The sequence below is a fragment of the Vicugna pacos genome, chromosome 9, assembly GCF_048564905.1.
Source record: "Vicugna pacos chromosome 9, VicPac4, whole genome shotgun sequence".
NCBI classification, from domain to species: Eukaryota; Metazoa; Chordata; class Mammalia; order Artiodactyla; family Camelidae; genus Vicugna; species Vicugna pacos.
The window spans coordinates 60449010-60466067 of NC_132995.1; the positions used below are offsets into that span (position 1 = coordinate 60449010).

General features: G+C 45.4%; 1 protein-coding gene across 2 annotated transcripts in view; it reads left to right on the forward strand.

The window, feature by feature from the left end:
* Positions 1-16752, forward strand: part of LOC107035250 (NBPF family member NBPF4-like) — a 32087-nt gene extending 15335 nt beyond the window's left edge. For both annotated transcript variants that reach the window (XM_072967974.1, XM_072967975.1), the window contains 11 exons: positions 376-427; positions 1228-1442; positions 2445-2496; positions 3289-3503; positions 5940-5991; positions 6760-6935; positions 7948-7999; positions 8879-9069; positions 11330-11557; positions 13531-13736; positions 15333-16752. In XM_072967974.1, coding sequence (XP_072824075.1) covers positions 376-427; positions 1228-1442; positions 2445-2496; positions 3289-3503; positions 5940-5991; positions 6760-6935; positions 7948-7999; positions 8879-9069; positions 11330-11557; positions 13531-13727 — 1430 coding nt within the window. In that variant the 3' untranslated portion in view covers positions 13728-13736; positions 15333-16752. The remainder of the gene's footprint in view (positions 1-375; positions 428-1227; positions 1443-2444; positions 2497-3288; positions 3504-5939; positions 5992-6759; positions 6936-7947; positions 8000-8878; positions 9070-11329; positions 11558-13530; positions 13737-15332) is intronic.
* Positions 16753-17058: the final 306 nt, after the last annotated feature.

Here is a 17058-nt window from a genome sequence, read left to right on the forward strand (position 1 = left end):
GTCTCAAGCAGAGTTCCTCCATAGCATCAGCAACCACATAATCTGATGGGACAAACCAATATTGTAGAAAGAATTCTAGAAGCAACTCAGCTGGTTTCTAAGACCTTTTGTGAAAATATACTATTAACTCGAAAGATTCAGCAGATGGGATAGTAGGAGAAAGCTCAAGCAGATCAGCCAGAGAATTTCCCCCAAGCACTTGGAAGCAGTCCTGTCTAATTCTCCTAAGACTTAAGTGTCCTGAAATACCTTTGCTAAAATATTATGTTCTTGCCCTGAGAATATTAATGTCCTTTTGGTACCTGTGTTCAGTGAGTTGGCGTGTGTGAGGGTGAATTGTTTATTGTGACCTGCTGTCTCTGAATTTCTTACCAGAAAATCAGAACGAGTGTGACGAAGCAGCTGGACAAGAGCCAGTGTCCGCCAGGTAATTCTGAAGATTACTGGGCTGTTAATGTCAGTGGTGACACCAGAAGACCTCAGATGTGGGAAAAGAGAACGTGCTGAGCATGACTCTTTCATCCATTCACTCAACAGCCAACTAGGCACCTGAAAAATGTTGTTTCTTTCCATTGTGTTAGTTGTGTGTGTCTGAATTTCTGAATGTCTCAAGTTTAGTCCTGGACAGTGATTTGACCACGGTGCACTAGCCAGACTTGGGGGTCCCTTAGTCAGCTGCTGTCCCCTGTGTGGATAAAGGCAGTGTAAGATGCACATATGTTTTGAGCCAGTTTGGCCTTAGTATGGTGATGAGTATTTGACTGCAAGTGAGGAAACATAAAAAAAAAAATCAAAATTATATCAAAATATTGAGAAAATACTCCTTGAAGTTAGAAGTTACATGCCTGTAAATCCTCCAAGAGCTCTACTTGCTTGGGCACCGCCTGTATAGTTCAATGCAATGTATGCAAAATTGGGAGCCAAGATTTTAGTCCTGTGTGTTTGCTCGGCATCATACCTGGAGCACACAGGGAGTATTGAAGTGCTTCTTGAACTGCTGGTTGCATGGCCAGTGCTCGGAGCACCTGCTGCCGTCTCCCTCTCCCACCCCATGGTGGCCACAATGTGCATGACACATAGGAGAATAGTTATTTCCCTCTTTAAGGGGACTGCCCCCTGGCTTTCTGTGTCCATTCCCTTTGCCTCCCCTATCAGAACCAGCTAGGACAGCTTGGTCTCTGATCCTCTTAGTTTAATTTTCTGTCATCCCTTTCCCACTTGGCACAGCATTCAGCTCGAGGCGTTTGAGAAGGACGAAGTGCTCCAAGAGTCCCAGGATGAATGTGTTTTGAATCCTTCAGTTTTCCAAGAGGGATCTGACTGCAACCGGCTAGACAGTGAAGGCAACTTGCTATTTGATGAAGAGAAAGTTGGCCGTGATCTCGATGTAGTTGGTGCTTGCTCCCAAGTTGCAGAAGATGAAATTCCAGGTGACCTCCCAGGTAGCCTTTCTAGCTTTCTTCCCCACACACTGTCTACAATGAAGAATGTCTCCCCTGAAGGTCGATCCTAGTGACATACATTGGTTTAACCCAGAGAAAAGGTTGGCTATGAAAGATAGTCATCACTTTGGCCAGGGAGCCTTGGTCCTTTTCTAGGCTCAGTCCTTGTATCTGACTTGCTAGACCCAAAGTTAGGCCATGGGACCCAAATCAGGGGTCACTAACTGTCACCCACCTTCGCTGATCATCCACAGGAAGTGTCTGTCAGACGTTGTTTGGGTCAAATGTTTCTTGCAAGCTACAGTGATCGAATTCTTCTTTTTGGACAATGTCCCTGGCCTTCCGTGGCATGTCCAAACAGACTGGTAGCCTTGCCTGTATGTTAGGTGAAGTGGTATCTCTGTTATCAGTGATCTCAGCCCGAGTCTTCATCTTCCTCATGTTGGCTTCTCTTAGCTAAGTTGGAATCTGAAAACCAGGAAAGAACCAAGTGTCCCTTTACCTTGCTTGCATGTTCCCATGAAGTACGGCTGGGCTCTGGCAGTCCCTCCAGCCTTGAATGCCCATTGTTTCTGTGTAGCCCCAGATTTTCTCTTTCATTTGAAAGTCGGTAGAATTCATCCTCTCTCAGGCAGAAATGCCTCCGTAATATCAGCAAGCACATTATCTGATGGGATGAACCAATATTGTAGGAAGAATTCTAGATGGAAACTCAGCTGATTTCTAGGACTTTGAGGGAAAATAAAGTATGAAATCTGCAGACTCGGCTGATAGGGTATTGGGAGAAAGCTCAACCAGATCAGCCAGAGAATTTCCCCCAAGCATTTGGAAGCAGTCCTGTCTAATTCTCCTAAGACTTCAGTGTCCTGAAATACCGTTCATAAAATATTCTGTTGTTGCCCTGAGAATATTAACGTCCTTGTGGTACCTGTGTTCAGTGAGTTGGCGTGTGTGAGGTATGATTTGTTTATTGTGACTTGCTGTCTCTGAATTTCTTACCAGAAAATCAGAACGAGTGTGATGAAGCAGCTGGACAAGAGCCAGTGTCCGCCAGGTAATTCTGAAGATTTCTGGGCTGTTCATGTCCATGGTGACACCAGAAGACCTCAGATGTGGGAAAAGAGAACGTGCTGAACGTGACTCTTTCATCCTTTCACTCAACAGCCAACTAGGCACCTGAAAAATGTTGTTTCTTTCCATTGTGTCAGTTGTGTGTGTCTGAATTTCTGAATCTCTCAAGTTTAGTCCTGGACAGTGATTTGACCACGGTGCACTAGCCAGACTTGGGGGTCCCTGTAGTCAGCTGCTGCCCCCTCTGTGGATAAAGGCAGTGAAAGATGCACATATGTTTTGAGCCAGTTTGGCCTCAGTATGGTGATGAGTATTTGACTGCAAGTGAGGAAACATAAAAAAAAAATCAAAATTGTATCAAAATATTGAGATAATACTCCTTGAAGTTAGAAGTTACATGTCTGTAATTCCTCCAAAAGCTGTATTTGCTTGGGCACTGTCTGTATTGTTTAACACAAAGTATGCATAATGTGGGAGCCAAGATTTTAGTCGTCTGTGTTTGCTGGCCGTCATGCCTGGAGCACACAGGGAGAGTCCAAGTGCCCCTTGAACTGCTGGTTGCATGGTCAGTGCTCAGAGCACCGGCTGCTCTCTCCCTCTCCCACCCCACGGTGGCCACACTGTGCATGACACATAGGAGAATAGTTATTTCCCTCTTTAAGGGGACTGCCCCCTGGCTTTTTGTGAACCATATCTCTGCTTTACATCAATATGCTGACTCTGTCTCTAATCGTCTGAGTTTAATTTTCTGTCATCCCTTTCCCACCTGGCACAGCATGGATCTACTGGAGGTTCAGAATGACGACGTGCTCCAGGAGTCCCAGGATGAATGTGTTTTGGTGCCTTCCATTCACCAGGAAGGTTCTGACTGCTATGAGAAGTACAGTGATGGAAAATTTGCATTTCCTGAAGAGAAAGTGATATGTGCTCTGGAGGTAGCCTGTGGTTCCTCGCATGTTAAAGCAGATGAAATTGGAGCTGACTTCCCAGGTAGTCTGCATGATCTTTGCTCCGCACAATCTGTCTTGTCTCGGAGAATTCCCTTTCATGTGTAGACTATATGCATAAATATTGTTTTGAATCAGGCCCAACAATTCCCTTTATTAATTACTTATTTATTTGCAGTATAGTCAGTTTACAATGTGTCAATTTTTAGGTTACAGCATAATATTTCAGTCCTACATCTATATACGTATATTCCCTTTTACATTCCTTTCCATTGTCAGTTACTACAAGATACTGAATGTAGTTCCCAGTCCTATATAGAAGAAATTTGTTGTTTTTCTTTTATATACATAATAGTTAATATTTGCACATCTCAAATTCCCAACTTATCCCTTCTCAACCCCTTTGTCTCCAATAACCATAATTTCTTTCCTATGTCTGTGAGTTTCTCTCTGTTTTGTAGATAACTTCATTAGTGTCTTCTTTCTTTTTTAGATCCCACACGTGCGTGATATCATGTGTTCCTTTTCTTTCTCTTTCTGGCTTGCTTCACTTAGAATGACCATCTCCAGATTCATCCTTGTTGCTGCAAATGGCGCTGATTTTATTCTTTTGTATGGCTCGGTAGTATTCCGTTGTATAAATATACCAGTTTCTTTATCCAGCCATCTGTGGATGGACATTATGGTTGTTTCCATGTCTTGGCTATTGTATACAGCACTGCTATTAACATTGGGGTGCGTGTGTCTTTTCAAATTAGACTTCCCTCTGGATGTATGCTCAGGAGTGAGATTCCTGGATCATATGGTAAGTCTCTTTTTCGTTTTTTGAGGAATATCCATACTGTTGTCTGTAATGTCTGCACCAACTACATGCCCAGCAATAGTGTAGGAGGGTTCCCATTACTCCACACCCTTTCCAGCATTTAGGGTTTATGAACTTTTAATAAAGCCCGTTGTGACTGCTGTGAGGTGATACCTCACTGTACTTTTGATTTGCATTTCTCTGGTAATTACCAGTATTCAGCATTTTTTCATGTACCTATTGGCCATTTGTATGCCTTCCGTGAAGAATTCCTTTTAGGTCCTGTGGCCATGTTTGGTTTTTTCTTGTTGTTGTTATTAAGCTGTATATGCTGTTTATATAGTCTGGAAATAAACCTTTGTCAACTGTATCATGTGCAAATATTTTCTCCCATTCTGTAAGTTGTTGTTTTGTTTTGCTGATGGTTCCCTTTGCTGTGTAAAAAGCTTTTAAGTTTAATTACATCCCATTTGTTAACTTTTGCTTTTATTTCTATTGCCTGAGTAGACTGCCCCAGGAGAACATTGCTAAGATTTATGTCAAAAATGTTTCAGCTATGTTTTCTTCTCGGAGGTTTATCGTGTCTTGTCATATATCTAAGTGATTAAGCCATTGTGAGTTTATTTTTGTTCATAGTGTGATGGAGTGTCGTCACTTCATTGCTGTATGTGTGGCTGTCCAGTTTCCCCAACACCACTTGCTGAAGAGCCTGTCTTTTCTCCATTGTATGTTCTTGCCTTCTTTGTTGAAGATGAAGTGACTGTAATTCTGTGGGTTTACTTCTGGGCTCTCTATTCTGTTCCATACAATTACCTTTAAAGTAACACATTCCCTGAGTTCGTAAACTTGGCTCAATTCCTAGTCATGTCTGTTGCACTGGCAAATCACTGGACTCATCACGGTCCTGCCAGACTCCCATATAGCTCTCCAATTGTGTCATAGGAAGTAACTTTCCAGTCTCCTAATTTTGAATGAATCTCTTATCTTGCATTTAATGCTCTAATTTTCATTCCTAAGCAATGTCCCTGAGATTCTATACCTGTCTGAGGCTTTTGACAGTTTAGTTTATGTCTTTGGAGATGTCACTCCTTTGGTTGTTTCTGTCAACCCAAGTCTGTCTCCTTCCATTTGTCTTATCTTATCCAGAGGCTTCTGAAACCAGAACAGAAGCACCACTGCCATCTTTGGTGTGTTTCTCTGAAGCAAGGCAGGGTCCTGGAACACCCAGCCTTATGAATGCCCACTCTTTGTTGGTGGCACTGAAGAGTGTTTAGACTATGTTTAGATTCTGCTCATCAGTCTAATGTCAATGGAGAATGCATCTACCCTAATAAGAGACAGCATTTCAGATTGAAAAATCCTGAATATTTGAGCAGCTTTCTAGGAGGTAGCTCGGCAGTCCCTCAGGATCTGTGGGTAAAAGGATGAGGTTACTGTTTGCCTAGACTCAGAACATAGTGTGCGGACGTCCTGTCATATTATGAAGACATGTCTAGGGTCTCAAGAAGCAAATCCAGTGCCTTCTTATGAGGTTCTATCTACGGCCTCCTGGAAGATTTCTCCCACAGTACCCTGTTATCACATTGCACACATTGCCAAAGTGCTGATTTTGGCATGGTTTTGCTCATACGTAAATGAGTTTTGCCCAGTGTGACTGTCCTCTTAATTCATTTACAGAAAACCAAAATGATCAAGATGGGTTGAAAGGAGCAGAGCCAGTTATCTGCAGGTAATTTTGAATATTTGTGCACTGTTGATGAAATGTGACTTCTGCAGTCCCCTAATCCAGGAAACAGCAGGAATGCAAGCGTATGATCCACTTTGCCAACCAGGAGTATCTTTTTTGTGATGTTTTCTGCTTACATTTTGATACATATATTGTTTCCTATTTCTCATTAACTTCTCAAGTGTACACCCAATTCAGTTGACCAGGTGATCTATGATACAGTGATTTCTGTGCACTCATTTGTTCTCTCTGGTGTCATTTACAGAGTGAGATGCAAATCTGCTTTCGGCCTGTTTTGTCTTAGCATGTTGACATGTGTTTCATAGCAAGAAGTGGACACAAACAGTGATATAATAATATCATGCCACCATAAAGAGAGAAAGAGGCCTTAGCGGCATGAGATCTCTGGGACACTAGGGTGCCCCCAATAGTATACACTTAATCTCCATGTAGCAGTCAGTGCACCTTAAATGAAAGGGTGAAAACCACTCTTACATGAGTCTATGTTATGGGTCATGACTGCAGTATAGAGATAATCAGTCTCTTTCTTCATCAGCTGTTATTTGGCCAGAGCACTGAGCACCCCCTCTCCTTTCTGTCTCCTGCTCCTCAAAAACACACACTCTGTCTCACCAAAAATGTCAGTTTTTTCTGCTTAAAGGATCACCCTTTGGCTTCCTTCACCGCTCCCTTAAACAGTTCATCTAAAGCAGATAGGACTCTAGATTTCTGATTGGTATTAGGTTAATCTTCGGTCTCCCTACCCGCCAGGCTCAGCACAGAGCTGCCGCAGATGGTAGAGGATGACATCCCACGGCACTCAGTGGAGGAGTACTATTTGACTTACTTAGCTCTTCCTGACCTGTCAGACTCCTTCTGGCCTTATAGGAGCGCCGCCATCTACTCATTTGAGGGATTGGAACTCTCTTATGCTCGGGATGTAACCAGTGAGTACTCTCTTATCGATGTGATAAACCTCCAACTGCACTGCCAGGTAGAGCTGGTGTCTTTTGCGCTTCACACTCTGGCGGTGCCGAGCTATGGCGTCCCTGTGGGCAGACCCTATACATTTATATTGAGAAGGTTTAGGTTCTAGAATTCAGTTTTAAGCACAGACATCATGCGGGCCAGGGAACTGTGCTCTCTATCCCAGGTCAAGCCTATGTGTTGGGTCCCAAGATAGGTCACTGAACCGAAGGCAAGTGTGACAATGTCACTCACCTCTGTGCAGTTGTACAGAGGTGTCTTTTTTCATGATTCCCATCAAATGTCGATTTTACTTATAAGGTTCTCATGTTCATACCCCTAAAATATCCCTGGAATTTCTTTCCTTCAAAAGATGTTGACAGTGTTAACTACACCTCTGGATTTGTTGTTTCCCTGGGGTCACTGCTGTCATCCCCAGTGTCCGTCTCCTCTAAGTGGAGGAGCCACCTGAACACCAGGACACAAACATCCCTACTATCACCTTGCATGTATCTTTCCATGAAGTGCGGCTGACCCCAGCATTTCCCCACTCCATGAAGGGCTGATGGTTCTGTTTAGCACAAAGCTCATTTTCATGCTAGGGTTTGTAGATTCCAACCATTATTTTGTTTTCAGTGTATAAATTCTGCTAAACCAGCCAGCATACGGTGAGGGAAGGCTGAATATTACAGTATTCTTTTTAGAATGCAGATGGGCTATTCCACAGACTACGTGGGGAAAAGATACATTTCACTCCTGACTCGGACCTGGAAAAGGTGATTGTGGTGAGGAGATACTGCCCAGGGGTCAAGAAAGCAAACCCAGGCAGGTCCAGAAGACGCAACGTGAGGTCTCCAGGGAATATTATTCTTACAGTATCCTCCTGTGCCACTGGTGATACTTTTTTCCCCGGGATAGTATTGGATACCTAACTATTGACATATGTAGGGGGATCTGCTTAATGTTTCTTGCCCTGTCTGAATTGATCCATAGAAAATCATCCTGCTGTTCACAAAGAAGAGGAACAAGACCATATATGTTCCAGGTAATTCTGAAGACTCAGGGGTCTTTTGTTTTCTTTCTGCTATCTATCTGTCTGTCTATCTATCTATCATCTCTTTATTTATGTATTTCAAAGTATAGTCAGTTTACAATGTTCTGTCGATTTCTGCTCTACAGCATAATGAAGAATCATGGCTCTTAATTTAATGTTGATGTATGGTGAGGTCAGATCCAGGGAAATGAGAAACTGCTGAATATGCCTAATTCTTCCATTCAGACAACCACAGTGTGTCCCTTTAACAATGCTGTCTATGTTAACTGTACGTTTATAAGCCCCTTTGATAATCTCTCTCCAATGGAGTAATTGCATTCAGTTGATGCAGGGGTGCTAACCTGTCCGGGATTTCTCGGACTCTCCTTCTCTGTTTTTATTGTAAGCAGCATAGGATGCATTTCTGCCTTTCACCCTTTGTTCTTAGCACTGACAAGTATTTCATAACAAGAAAAGTACTTAGAAAACCAAAATTCATATCACATCTCAGTGGTAGAGAAAAGGCATTGGAGACACAGGATTATGCTGCCAGAGTCTTGTTCCCTCAGCTGTTGCATGTAAATTTCAACAAAACTGATGCAAGAGTTGAAGCCTCCCTTGTAGTTTCTGAGTGTGTGTCCTGACTAATGTGTACTGAGGTGGTTCCGTCTCCTTCGTCCTGAGCTCTTTTTGTGGTCAGTGCTGGGACCACCTCCTGCTCTGTCTGTCTCCTATTCCCATTGTAAGCACACTCTGGCCCCAGATGGAGGAAGATTGTTCTATCTCGCTTTGTGGAGAATGTCCATTTGTTTTCTGCGACCAGTCCCTTAACACTCCCATCAAACCCAGCTAGGACCCTGTGTTCGCTCATCCGTTTTGTTTAATCCTCAGTGCACCTGACCCCAGAAGGCTCAGTAGTGAGCAGCCGGTGGTAGAAGAGAATGAAGGCCCACAGGACTCACTGGATGAATGTTATTTGACCAGTTCGGTTGGCCATGACCTGTCAGACTCCTGTAGGCCTGACAGAGGTGCCTCATTCCCATGGGACCAACAGGGAGTCTTCTCAGCGCTTGCTGTAGATGGTGAGTACTCCCCCGAATAGAGCACACGGCTCCTAGTGGGTCCCCAGTTATCCTCACAGACTTTGTAGCCAATGAACTGTATACACTACGAGAGTGATTTCTGTAAACAGGCCCTGAGACTTGTGTTCTTTTGAATCAGGCTGTGGGATTTAATTTGCAAAAGGCATCATGTGGGTAAGACAACTTTCCTTTCTCCTCATCCCAGGACGCCCTGTGACACCTGGACCGCCCGCACCAGTGCAGGCTGTTGGTATCAAGTCAGGCTAGAGAGGGGAAGTGAGATGTGTGGGATGTGGCCCGGCCCTGCCAGGCCATCATTCAGCATGGGCAGGAGAGGCCAATCTCCCCTACACGGATGGGCTGAGGTGAATGAACGGGACACATCAATGATCCTCGTGTCCATCCTATTTCTGGGCTCTGATCATGACCTATGAACAGTGTGGACAGCTGTCACTCTGGCAGTAGGGCCGCAGGGGACCTGCTCTTTCGCCCCATCTGCCCTAAACAGGGAGAAGTACTGTAGGCACAGCACAAGCACTTGATCTTTAAGGACAACTTCAGATTTCATTGGAGGCTTTTCCCTACTTTCCTAAGTACTGCTATTGGGCATTCCTTGTGATGTTTGATAAACTATTTTGCCTTTTCCCATGCAAATGCAGAGAATATTGAGCATAGTTTAATAAAAGCCATTAGTTGGGAAAAGAGAGATAAAACTAAATGATGAAATTAAGATGTGATATTTTAAAATACTTTAAGTCTGTGATTCAAAATAGCCTTTGAGGGTGGGTTTACTGGTTTTGTTCATTGTTTCACAGAGTAAAGTTTTTAATTTCAGAGGTGTTACCCTTCAGACCATGTGAATTATCAATAAATCTTATTAAGTATCCTAAAATGCAGTGATTAGTGATGAAGAAACTCTGCCTGGAGGAAATGGGAAGGGCACATGAGGCTGAGAGCAGTGCTTAGGGAAAAAGCCCAGGAAGCTCTACAAGGCGCAGGTGCAGGGCTGGGGTCAGGAGGGGCAGCCTGCGTCCAGGGAGGATTTGTTCAAGGGGGTTGTGGGAAGTGATGCTGCTGAAGAAAGAGGGGCCGGAGGGAGCAGGAGTGTCAAGGCAAGGTGAGGGTTTGAGTTCATGTAGGGAGGTTGAGGAGGACAAGTTTCCCCAAGCTGAGTAAGACTGGTGAGACCGCTGCTAGTGTGGAGAGACAGGATCAGCGGAAGCCGTTAGAAGGAGGTCGGATGAATCACTGATGAGACTGAGACAGAGTGCGCTGTCTGGAAGACGACGCGGTCACAGACACAGGAGAGACACGTTTAAGAAACAGTTCAACAAAGTTTGTTGAGCAGGAGGGTTTCCAGGGGGTAGGGAGGGGGGAGCCGCACAGCAATGTGCAGCAGGCCCCGTGGGCCGTGACCCCACCTGAGCCTGACCTGGACTGGATGAGCTACTTGAGCTCTTTGGTTAGCCCACTCTCTGAGAATATGAACTCACTTCACAGTAGAATTGTAAACATGGGTGATTAGGAGCAGTGCCTGGTGCCCCTGGAGGGGGGTGTAATATAAGGAATGTGCACTGTGTCATCTCCCTGAAGAACCAGACATCCTGATTCTGTAGCCCTTCTGGACACTGAGCTTCCAGCAAGGCCCTCAGACCTCAGCTACACTACTTACAGGTGCCAGTACCCACCAGCCCACCCAGGACACATGTAGCCATGGGACGTATCCCTGTGTGGTGGGTGGACGGGCTGTAAAAACACACGGGGAAGGGAGTTGAAAAGGCTCCAGAAGTGGGAAGAGTTCTCATAACTTGGTCCATGTGCTATATCCCCCAAGTCCCATTTGTAGTAGAATTTGCAGCCTTTGGGCCCTACTTCTCTTGTTATTTCTTTATTCTAATTAGACATCAACAATTCCTCGTCCTCCCTTCCCTGGGTCCTGGCCAGAACCTTGTCTCTAGGCTACAGGGAAGGGTCGCTAATAACTGAGTCACGATCGTGACCTCACCTGCCATCCAGTACCCTCTGGACCCAAGTGGGTGATTTTTGATCTCAGCGACGTTGCTGCCAGGCACCTGCCATCTCAGCGTCCCCAGGCACAGCCTTCAAAATGACATCTCCGTCATGCCCATGATGTCTGCCTCTGTTGTCTGGCTGATTGGGTGGTCTCCCTGATAGGCAGGAACAGCAGAAATGGGTGTCGTGGGAGGGGCTGACAAAGGGAAAGTTGCATTGGTCCTACTGAACTGTCCTCTCCTTTCAGCTGACTCCTGGGAGGACCGTCCCCAAGGGCCTTTGAGTTTCCAAGGGTCAGAGATGCAAGCTTCAGAAGCACACCTGCAGACAAGCTCCCAGGTGACCCATCAGCTGCAGCTGCAGCAGGACCAGCAGTTTGACTGTGGTGACGGCATCGTCAGGCTCGGCCTTCCCTCCACCGTGTGGGGCTGCACAGCCAACACTGAGTTTGGAGACCAAGGGCTGCCCCTGCAAGGTAAGAAAGAAGCGGGGAGTAGGAAGCTCTAGTCCATGAGCTGGTTGTGCCAGAGCTGGGGGTTGAGGAGACAGTGGGGCCTCTGCCATGCTCCTTTCAGGTCCACTCGAAATCCGCAACGCTCTAACAGAGGGAAGTGAGCAAGAGCCGCAGATTTAGGGCCAGCTCTGCCCCAGGTCCTGGGTTTGCAAATTCCTGGTTCGTTAACACAACCAGGTTATTTATCTTGTGAGATATTCCCTTCTCGTTTCCCTTATCTGACCACAGGGAAGTTAAATCTACCTTCCGTGGTTGTTGGGAGTGTTAAGAAACATAGTTCCCAGGGTCCGTGATTCGGTAAAACCTGCGTCAGCACACCTGTCACTGTTTGATGTCTACCCGTGTATCTTGCTGGTGATGTAATAACACTTACACAATGATTGCACGTGCATTGTCTCAGCTGAATTGCAGGAATTTTGATGGTCTCCACTTTCTCTAGACCCTGTCTTCCATTGATTTCTCAGAATGGCACGTTTGCCAGAGTTCTCTTCTCCTCACCCATCCTCAAGCCAGTTTTCCCCCGTTACGTGCTCTCAGTGCGTTAGTAATGTTTAGTAGCAATGTGAAAACTGCCCACACACTTCAATGTCCTGTTGACTTTTCACATGGAGGTACTTTTTCTGTGTTTAGCCCTTTATTTAAAATAAAGAACCACCTTCATAGATAAGGTGAGCCACTCAATTTCTTCTATGATGCTCCATTTAATTCGTCCTCTCCGCTCATCTCCATGGCCATGTTCTCCTTTTTCTTGTCATGATCCGACTCTTCTCTGATTTTCTTCAATGAGCTTTCATACCCTCACATGCATTTCATCTGGGACGTATTCATCCTTACCCTCTACTACTCTCAGTATCTTCACCTGGAGACTGAGGCCACGTGGTGCCCAACTGTCAGGCGATGGCCTCATCTAAGAAATGAGCATAGCGGAGGTGAGAGAAGAAGGGTCACCACTGGCCACTGAGCAGAGATCCCATGGGAAGTGCTCAGCGGGTGTTAGGGATGCGTGGCCCTGACAAGTGCCATTAGCCCTTGTGGTATTTCATTGTCTTGCCTTCCCTCTAGTCTCTTTTTCTTGACCTTGGCTTCCCACACTCTCGGCCAGGACTCAGCCCCACCGGCTAGTCACTCTCTCTCCTGCACACTTACCCCAGAGGCCTGAGTCTGAATCCAGGCATCACGACAGATTTTGCTGCAAACGCTAGTTTTAATGCCCTTTATTCTCATAATCCCCCGGATCTAATCGTTCATGTAACCACCAGAGCTTCCCTCTCTTATTCTTCTTATCTCTGTTTTTCCTTTGTCAATTTCAACTCATCGGAGGCTGTTAGAATGATCCATTCAATATCTCAACGCCATCATCCATTGCTTCCCTTGTACACACACACACTTGTGAGTGTTGTATTTTTATCACAGCTTCCATGTCTTATTTAGCTTGAGTGTGATAAACATTATCTATAGTGTATGTACAAATATATGGGAAGCATATACTGATACACATATGTAAACCTTTCCAGTTTCAGACTTCCCCAGTTCTTTCTTTCCTGAGGTTTTCTTTCAACATTGACTTTTCTTACGTTCTGCAGTCCCTTCTGTCCCAATAGTACAGCCTCTGACTGCCCTGATTGCCTTGCCTTGTCTTTTCTACCTAGGAACTTTTTGTTTTCGTCAATTCTATTTTTCTTAAAATAAAGTTTTTTGGCAATGTGAACATGTTTGCCTCCTGGCAGTCTTACCAGCACTGCACAGTTTGGGGACGGTCAACAAAACAGAAGAATACCGCGGTGTCTCCACTGGCTTCACCTGGCAGGGACGCTCAGATGGCCTCTCTTGTTCCTGGGCACTTTCCTTACTTGATGTTCCTCTTGGCTGGAGGAGTAATTCATTGTCTGATCATGAATAACAATGCATCCTGTTTTCTGTGGTTTTATCTTCAGAGCTGGGTTTGGATGCTTTCATCGGAATGAAGAGCCCCCCCAAGGTGGAGGGTGAGGGCTCAGCTGCCAGCCAGCATGAGTGTCAAGTCTCTAGCAACAGTAATGCCTCCAGTGTCCTGAAACAGAAGGTTCTGCGAAGAAAACTGCTGCGCAGCAAGTGGAGAATAGCATGCAGGTTCCCTGGCCTTCAAGCATAGGGGACAGAGGTAATCACAGCTAGGCCCTTCCATGCACGTCTTCCCTGTTCCTCCTCATCTAAGATTACACCTGAAACTCCACTAGTTTGTCCTCTTTGTTGTTCATTCACTTAACAGTTGATCCTCCCTCTGTCTGCTCTTTCCTCTGTTTTCCATGGGAGTTGCCACCCTGCCAGGCCCTTCCATCCCCACTTCCTGTTTCTACTGTGAACTCTGCTGTGTTCCTGCCACTGCTGCCCTGGTATTCCTTCTCACCTCTACTCCTAGCTACAGGGAAGCCTGGCCCCGAGGTCCCCCTCATCAGAAGAGCATCATTTAGGCCCCTCAACACGGAGTACTTTGCCTGAAATCACACACTGTCTTGGTTTCATTGCCTTTCTTTCCCTGCCCTCCCTCCCTCCACTCCACTGCCTCTTCCAGAATCATTGTCTTAATGTTTCACATGCACATGGGTTGGCTTCTGCATAACACACCTAGGACAACACTGAGTCCTTGATATCTCCACGTGAATAAAAGGTGATATAACTGAGGAATGAGAACCCTGATTACAAAACTAAATAAGAACCTCGGGTATAGGCGGGAATGCTGCACTGGCCTGGAGTCGAGTTTCTCACCAGCCTCCGGTGGTCAGCTCTGTGGTAATGTCCATGGGGCTCCCAGGGCCTCATTGGAGCTGGTGGAGGACAACATATGGCACCCTAAAGTGACATTGGCCAAAAGCTGAAGCATAGACCAAGTGATTACAGATCGCAAAAAGCATGACGTGCCGGGGTTTCAGACCTCTCTTCCTTTTACTCACATGACTCCTTCTACATGTTCAGAAAAGTCCAGAAAAAAATGAACTGAGTTGGAGTCTTAGGCCAAGGATCTCGGAAAGCATCATAGTGAATTAACTTGGGGCAGATTTATGAAGACTGAGATATACAGGATGTAAGAAGATCATTACCTCAGGCAAGGGAATTTCAGAAGGCAAGTGATTTACTCTAGACTATCCAAAGGAAGATGAGAATATGTATATGGCCAGTGGGAATGGGGTTCATGGTGGAAATAATGACGCAACGGAAAAAGAATGGTGTGAGGCAGTGCAGGTCTAGTGGGTAGCTCTAAATCCTGCCATCATGAATAACCTGGGTGAGCTTGGATCTATCTAACATGAATGGCTTGACCCAACCCCTCAATACTGTGATTCTGAAGTTCTGGGGTGAGATTTTGGCATCACTAGTTTTCAAAGCTCTGTGACATGCATGTAGGGATTAAATGGACTATGGATTTGGTGGGATGTCAGGAACCAGGATAGGGGTGTCCCAAGGATCCTTGCTCCAGACAGCAGTCTGGTTCTGAATGTGTATGAGGGATGCTCAGCCCATCCCTCCTGGGACATGTGAGAAAGGTATCACTTTGGTCCAGATGAAGAGGAATCAAAAGTCAGTTGGCTGCTGAGGAACCAGTGGCGGGATCTGGCTAAGACTCTGCAGCAGCTTTGAGCTGGCGTATCCCCAAGCACAGGTGGGGTGAGGACAGGGGTCCCTAGATTCTGCACCACAGTCTGCACGTTTGTTTCAGGAGGTATTTCTTCTAACTCGTGGATCTCCCTTTTCCCTTCAGCACCAGCCTCGGGCTCCCCCTTCAGCCCCTCCTCTCAAGAGGATCCCAGCCTGCTCCTGACTCTTGTCACCATGTGGTCATCCCTCCAGGCTCAGCCGTCAGCAGAACCCAACGAAGACCCACATTTGATCCCTCTGTCTCTCTCTCTGTCCCTCTCTCTCTGTCCCTCTCTCTATCTCTCCTATGTCTCTCCATCTCTCCTCTGTCTCTCTTTCACAGTTATGCATTATTTTCGGTACTCTGAAAAGATTTTGCCAATTTGGAAAAACCACATCATCAAATTTACCTTTCCCGCTAGATGTAAAATATCTACAGCAGAAAATCCGGTTAAAGTCCAAACTGAACACTGCAGGGATGCTTTGCTGAGAATCAACATCACAACCACCAGTCACAATCCATGATTTTTACTCCAAAACACTGATTTGATGGGAGAAATCCCAGGCATCAGTCCCCCAATGTGACCCAGTGCTAAGGAGACCAGGGCTTAGATGGATACACAGCTGTGAGAGACCTTAACGCTTGCTTCTCTGAATTGCCATCCTGCACACACTGGCATCTGGAGCAGCTGGAAGAAGGCAACATGTCAGCCTGGACAATCTTTGCCACCAGATGGGCTGTGCTCGGTGCAGGTGGCATTAACCATGCAGTGTCCGTGCTTAAAAGGTTTCGCTTGAGTTTCGTCATGAGGTAGTTATCAGACAACTGCAGAATCTAGACCATTGAACAGGACAACCGGCCTGTCTTTTTCAAACAGGCAATGCCTCCACAGTTTAGATGACAGAAAGGAGAAGAGATGTTTTGGGTTCCAAAGAACTAAAGAGATTGTGCTACTATATTTCTTTAGTCCTTTTGAACCCAAACCCTCTCCTTACCTTTCTGTGGCTGTCTTTAATGGTGGTGACGTTGACTTGTGTGCAGAGGGCAGGTCAGTTGTCTGGCTCAAAGGTCTACATTCTGCAGTTGTCTGACCCCTTCCTCATCATGAAACTCAGGCCAACCCTTCTGCCAATGATGCCACTTACTGAACGCTGTGTGCTTCCTGGCAGAGCGCCTCAGGGGACTAAGCATGTCCACTTTGCCTGTCAACACTCTTGTCCTCTTAGCATTGAACACTTTGTCATGGAGGCAGGAGCCAGTGAGATCCGGTCATTGGAACACACGTTTCTCTGTGTAGAATCAGTGATTTGATGAGTAGTTCTCTGAGAGTGTATAAATATCTTATTCTATGATTGTCATTCTCTAAATTGTTTACCATCGCTGATCGATCCCCGATGTGTGTCAATTACCATATTTGTGTTTGTGAAGCAGAAATTTTCCAGTTCAGTCATTCTGTTCATTTGTACTGCTGGCGTTGTGCTGTGGAAAAGACAATCCCTACCCCTTCCATTTAATTAAAAGTTCTTTGGAGTTTTACTGTGAAGGTGTGTATTTTTTAACTTCAGTGTTAATTTAATTCAGTGACTGATTTAGTAGACAAGGATATAAATTAATAGAAACATTCGTGTTTCTCCTCTTCATTTTTATATCTTAAACTCTCCCACATCTTTTAAGTTATATGTACCATTTGTAGTAGAGTGCATTTAATGTGTTTCTTTTCTCTCTGTTATTTGTGCGTGCATGTGTGTGTGTGTGTGTATGTGTCTGTGTTTTGTTCGCTATGTAGGAAGGACTGGATAGCTAGTGTTTAACACTGCACTAAAATATTTGTCATCTTAGTCCCTTAGTA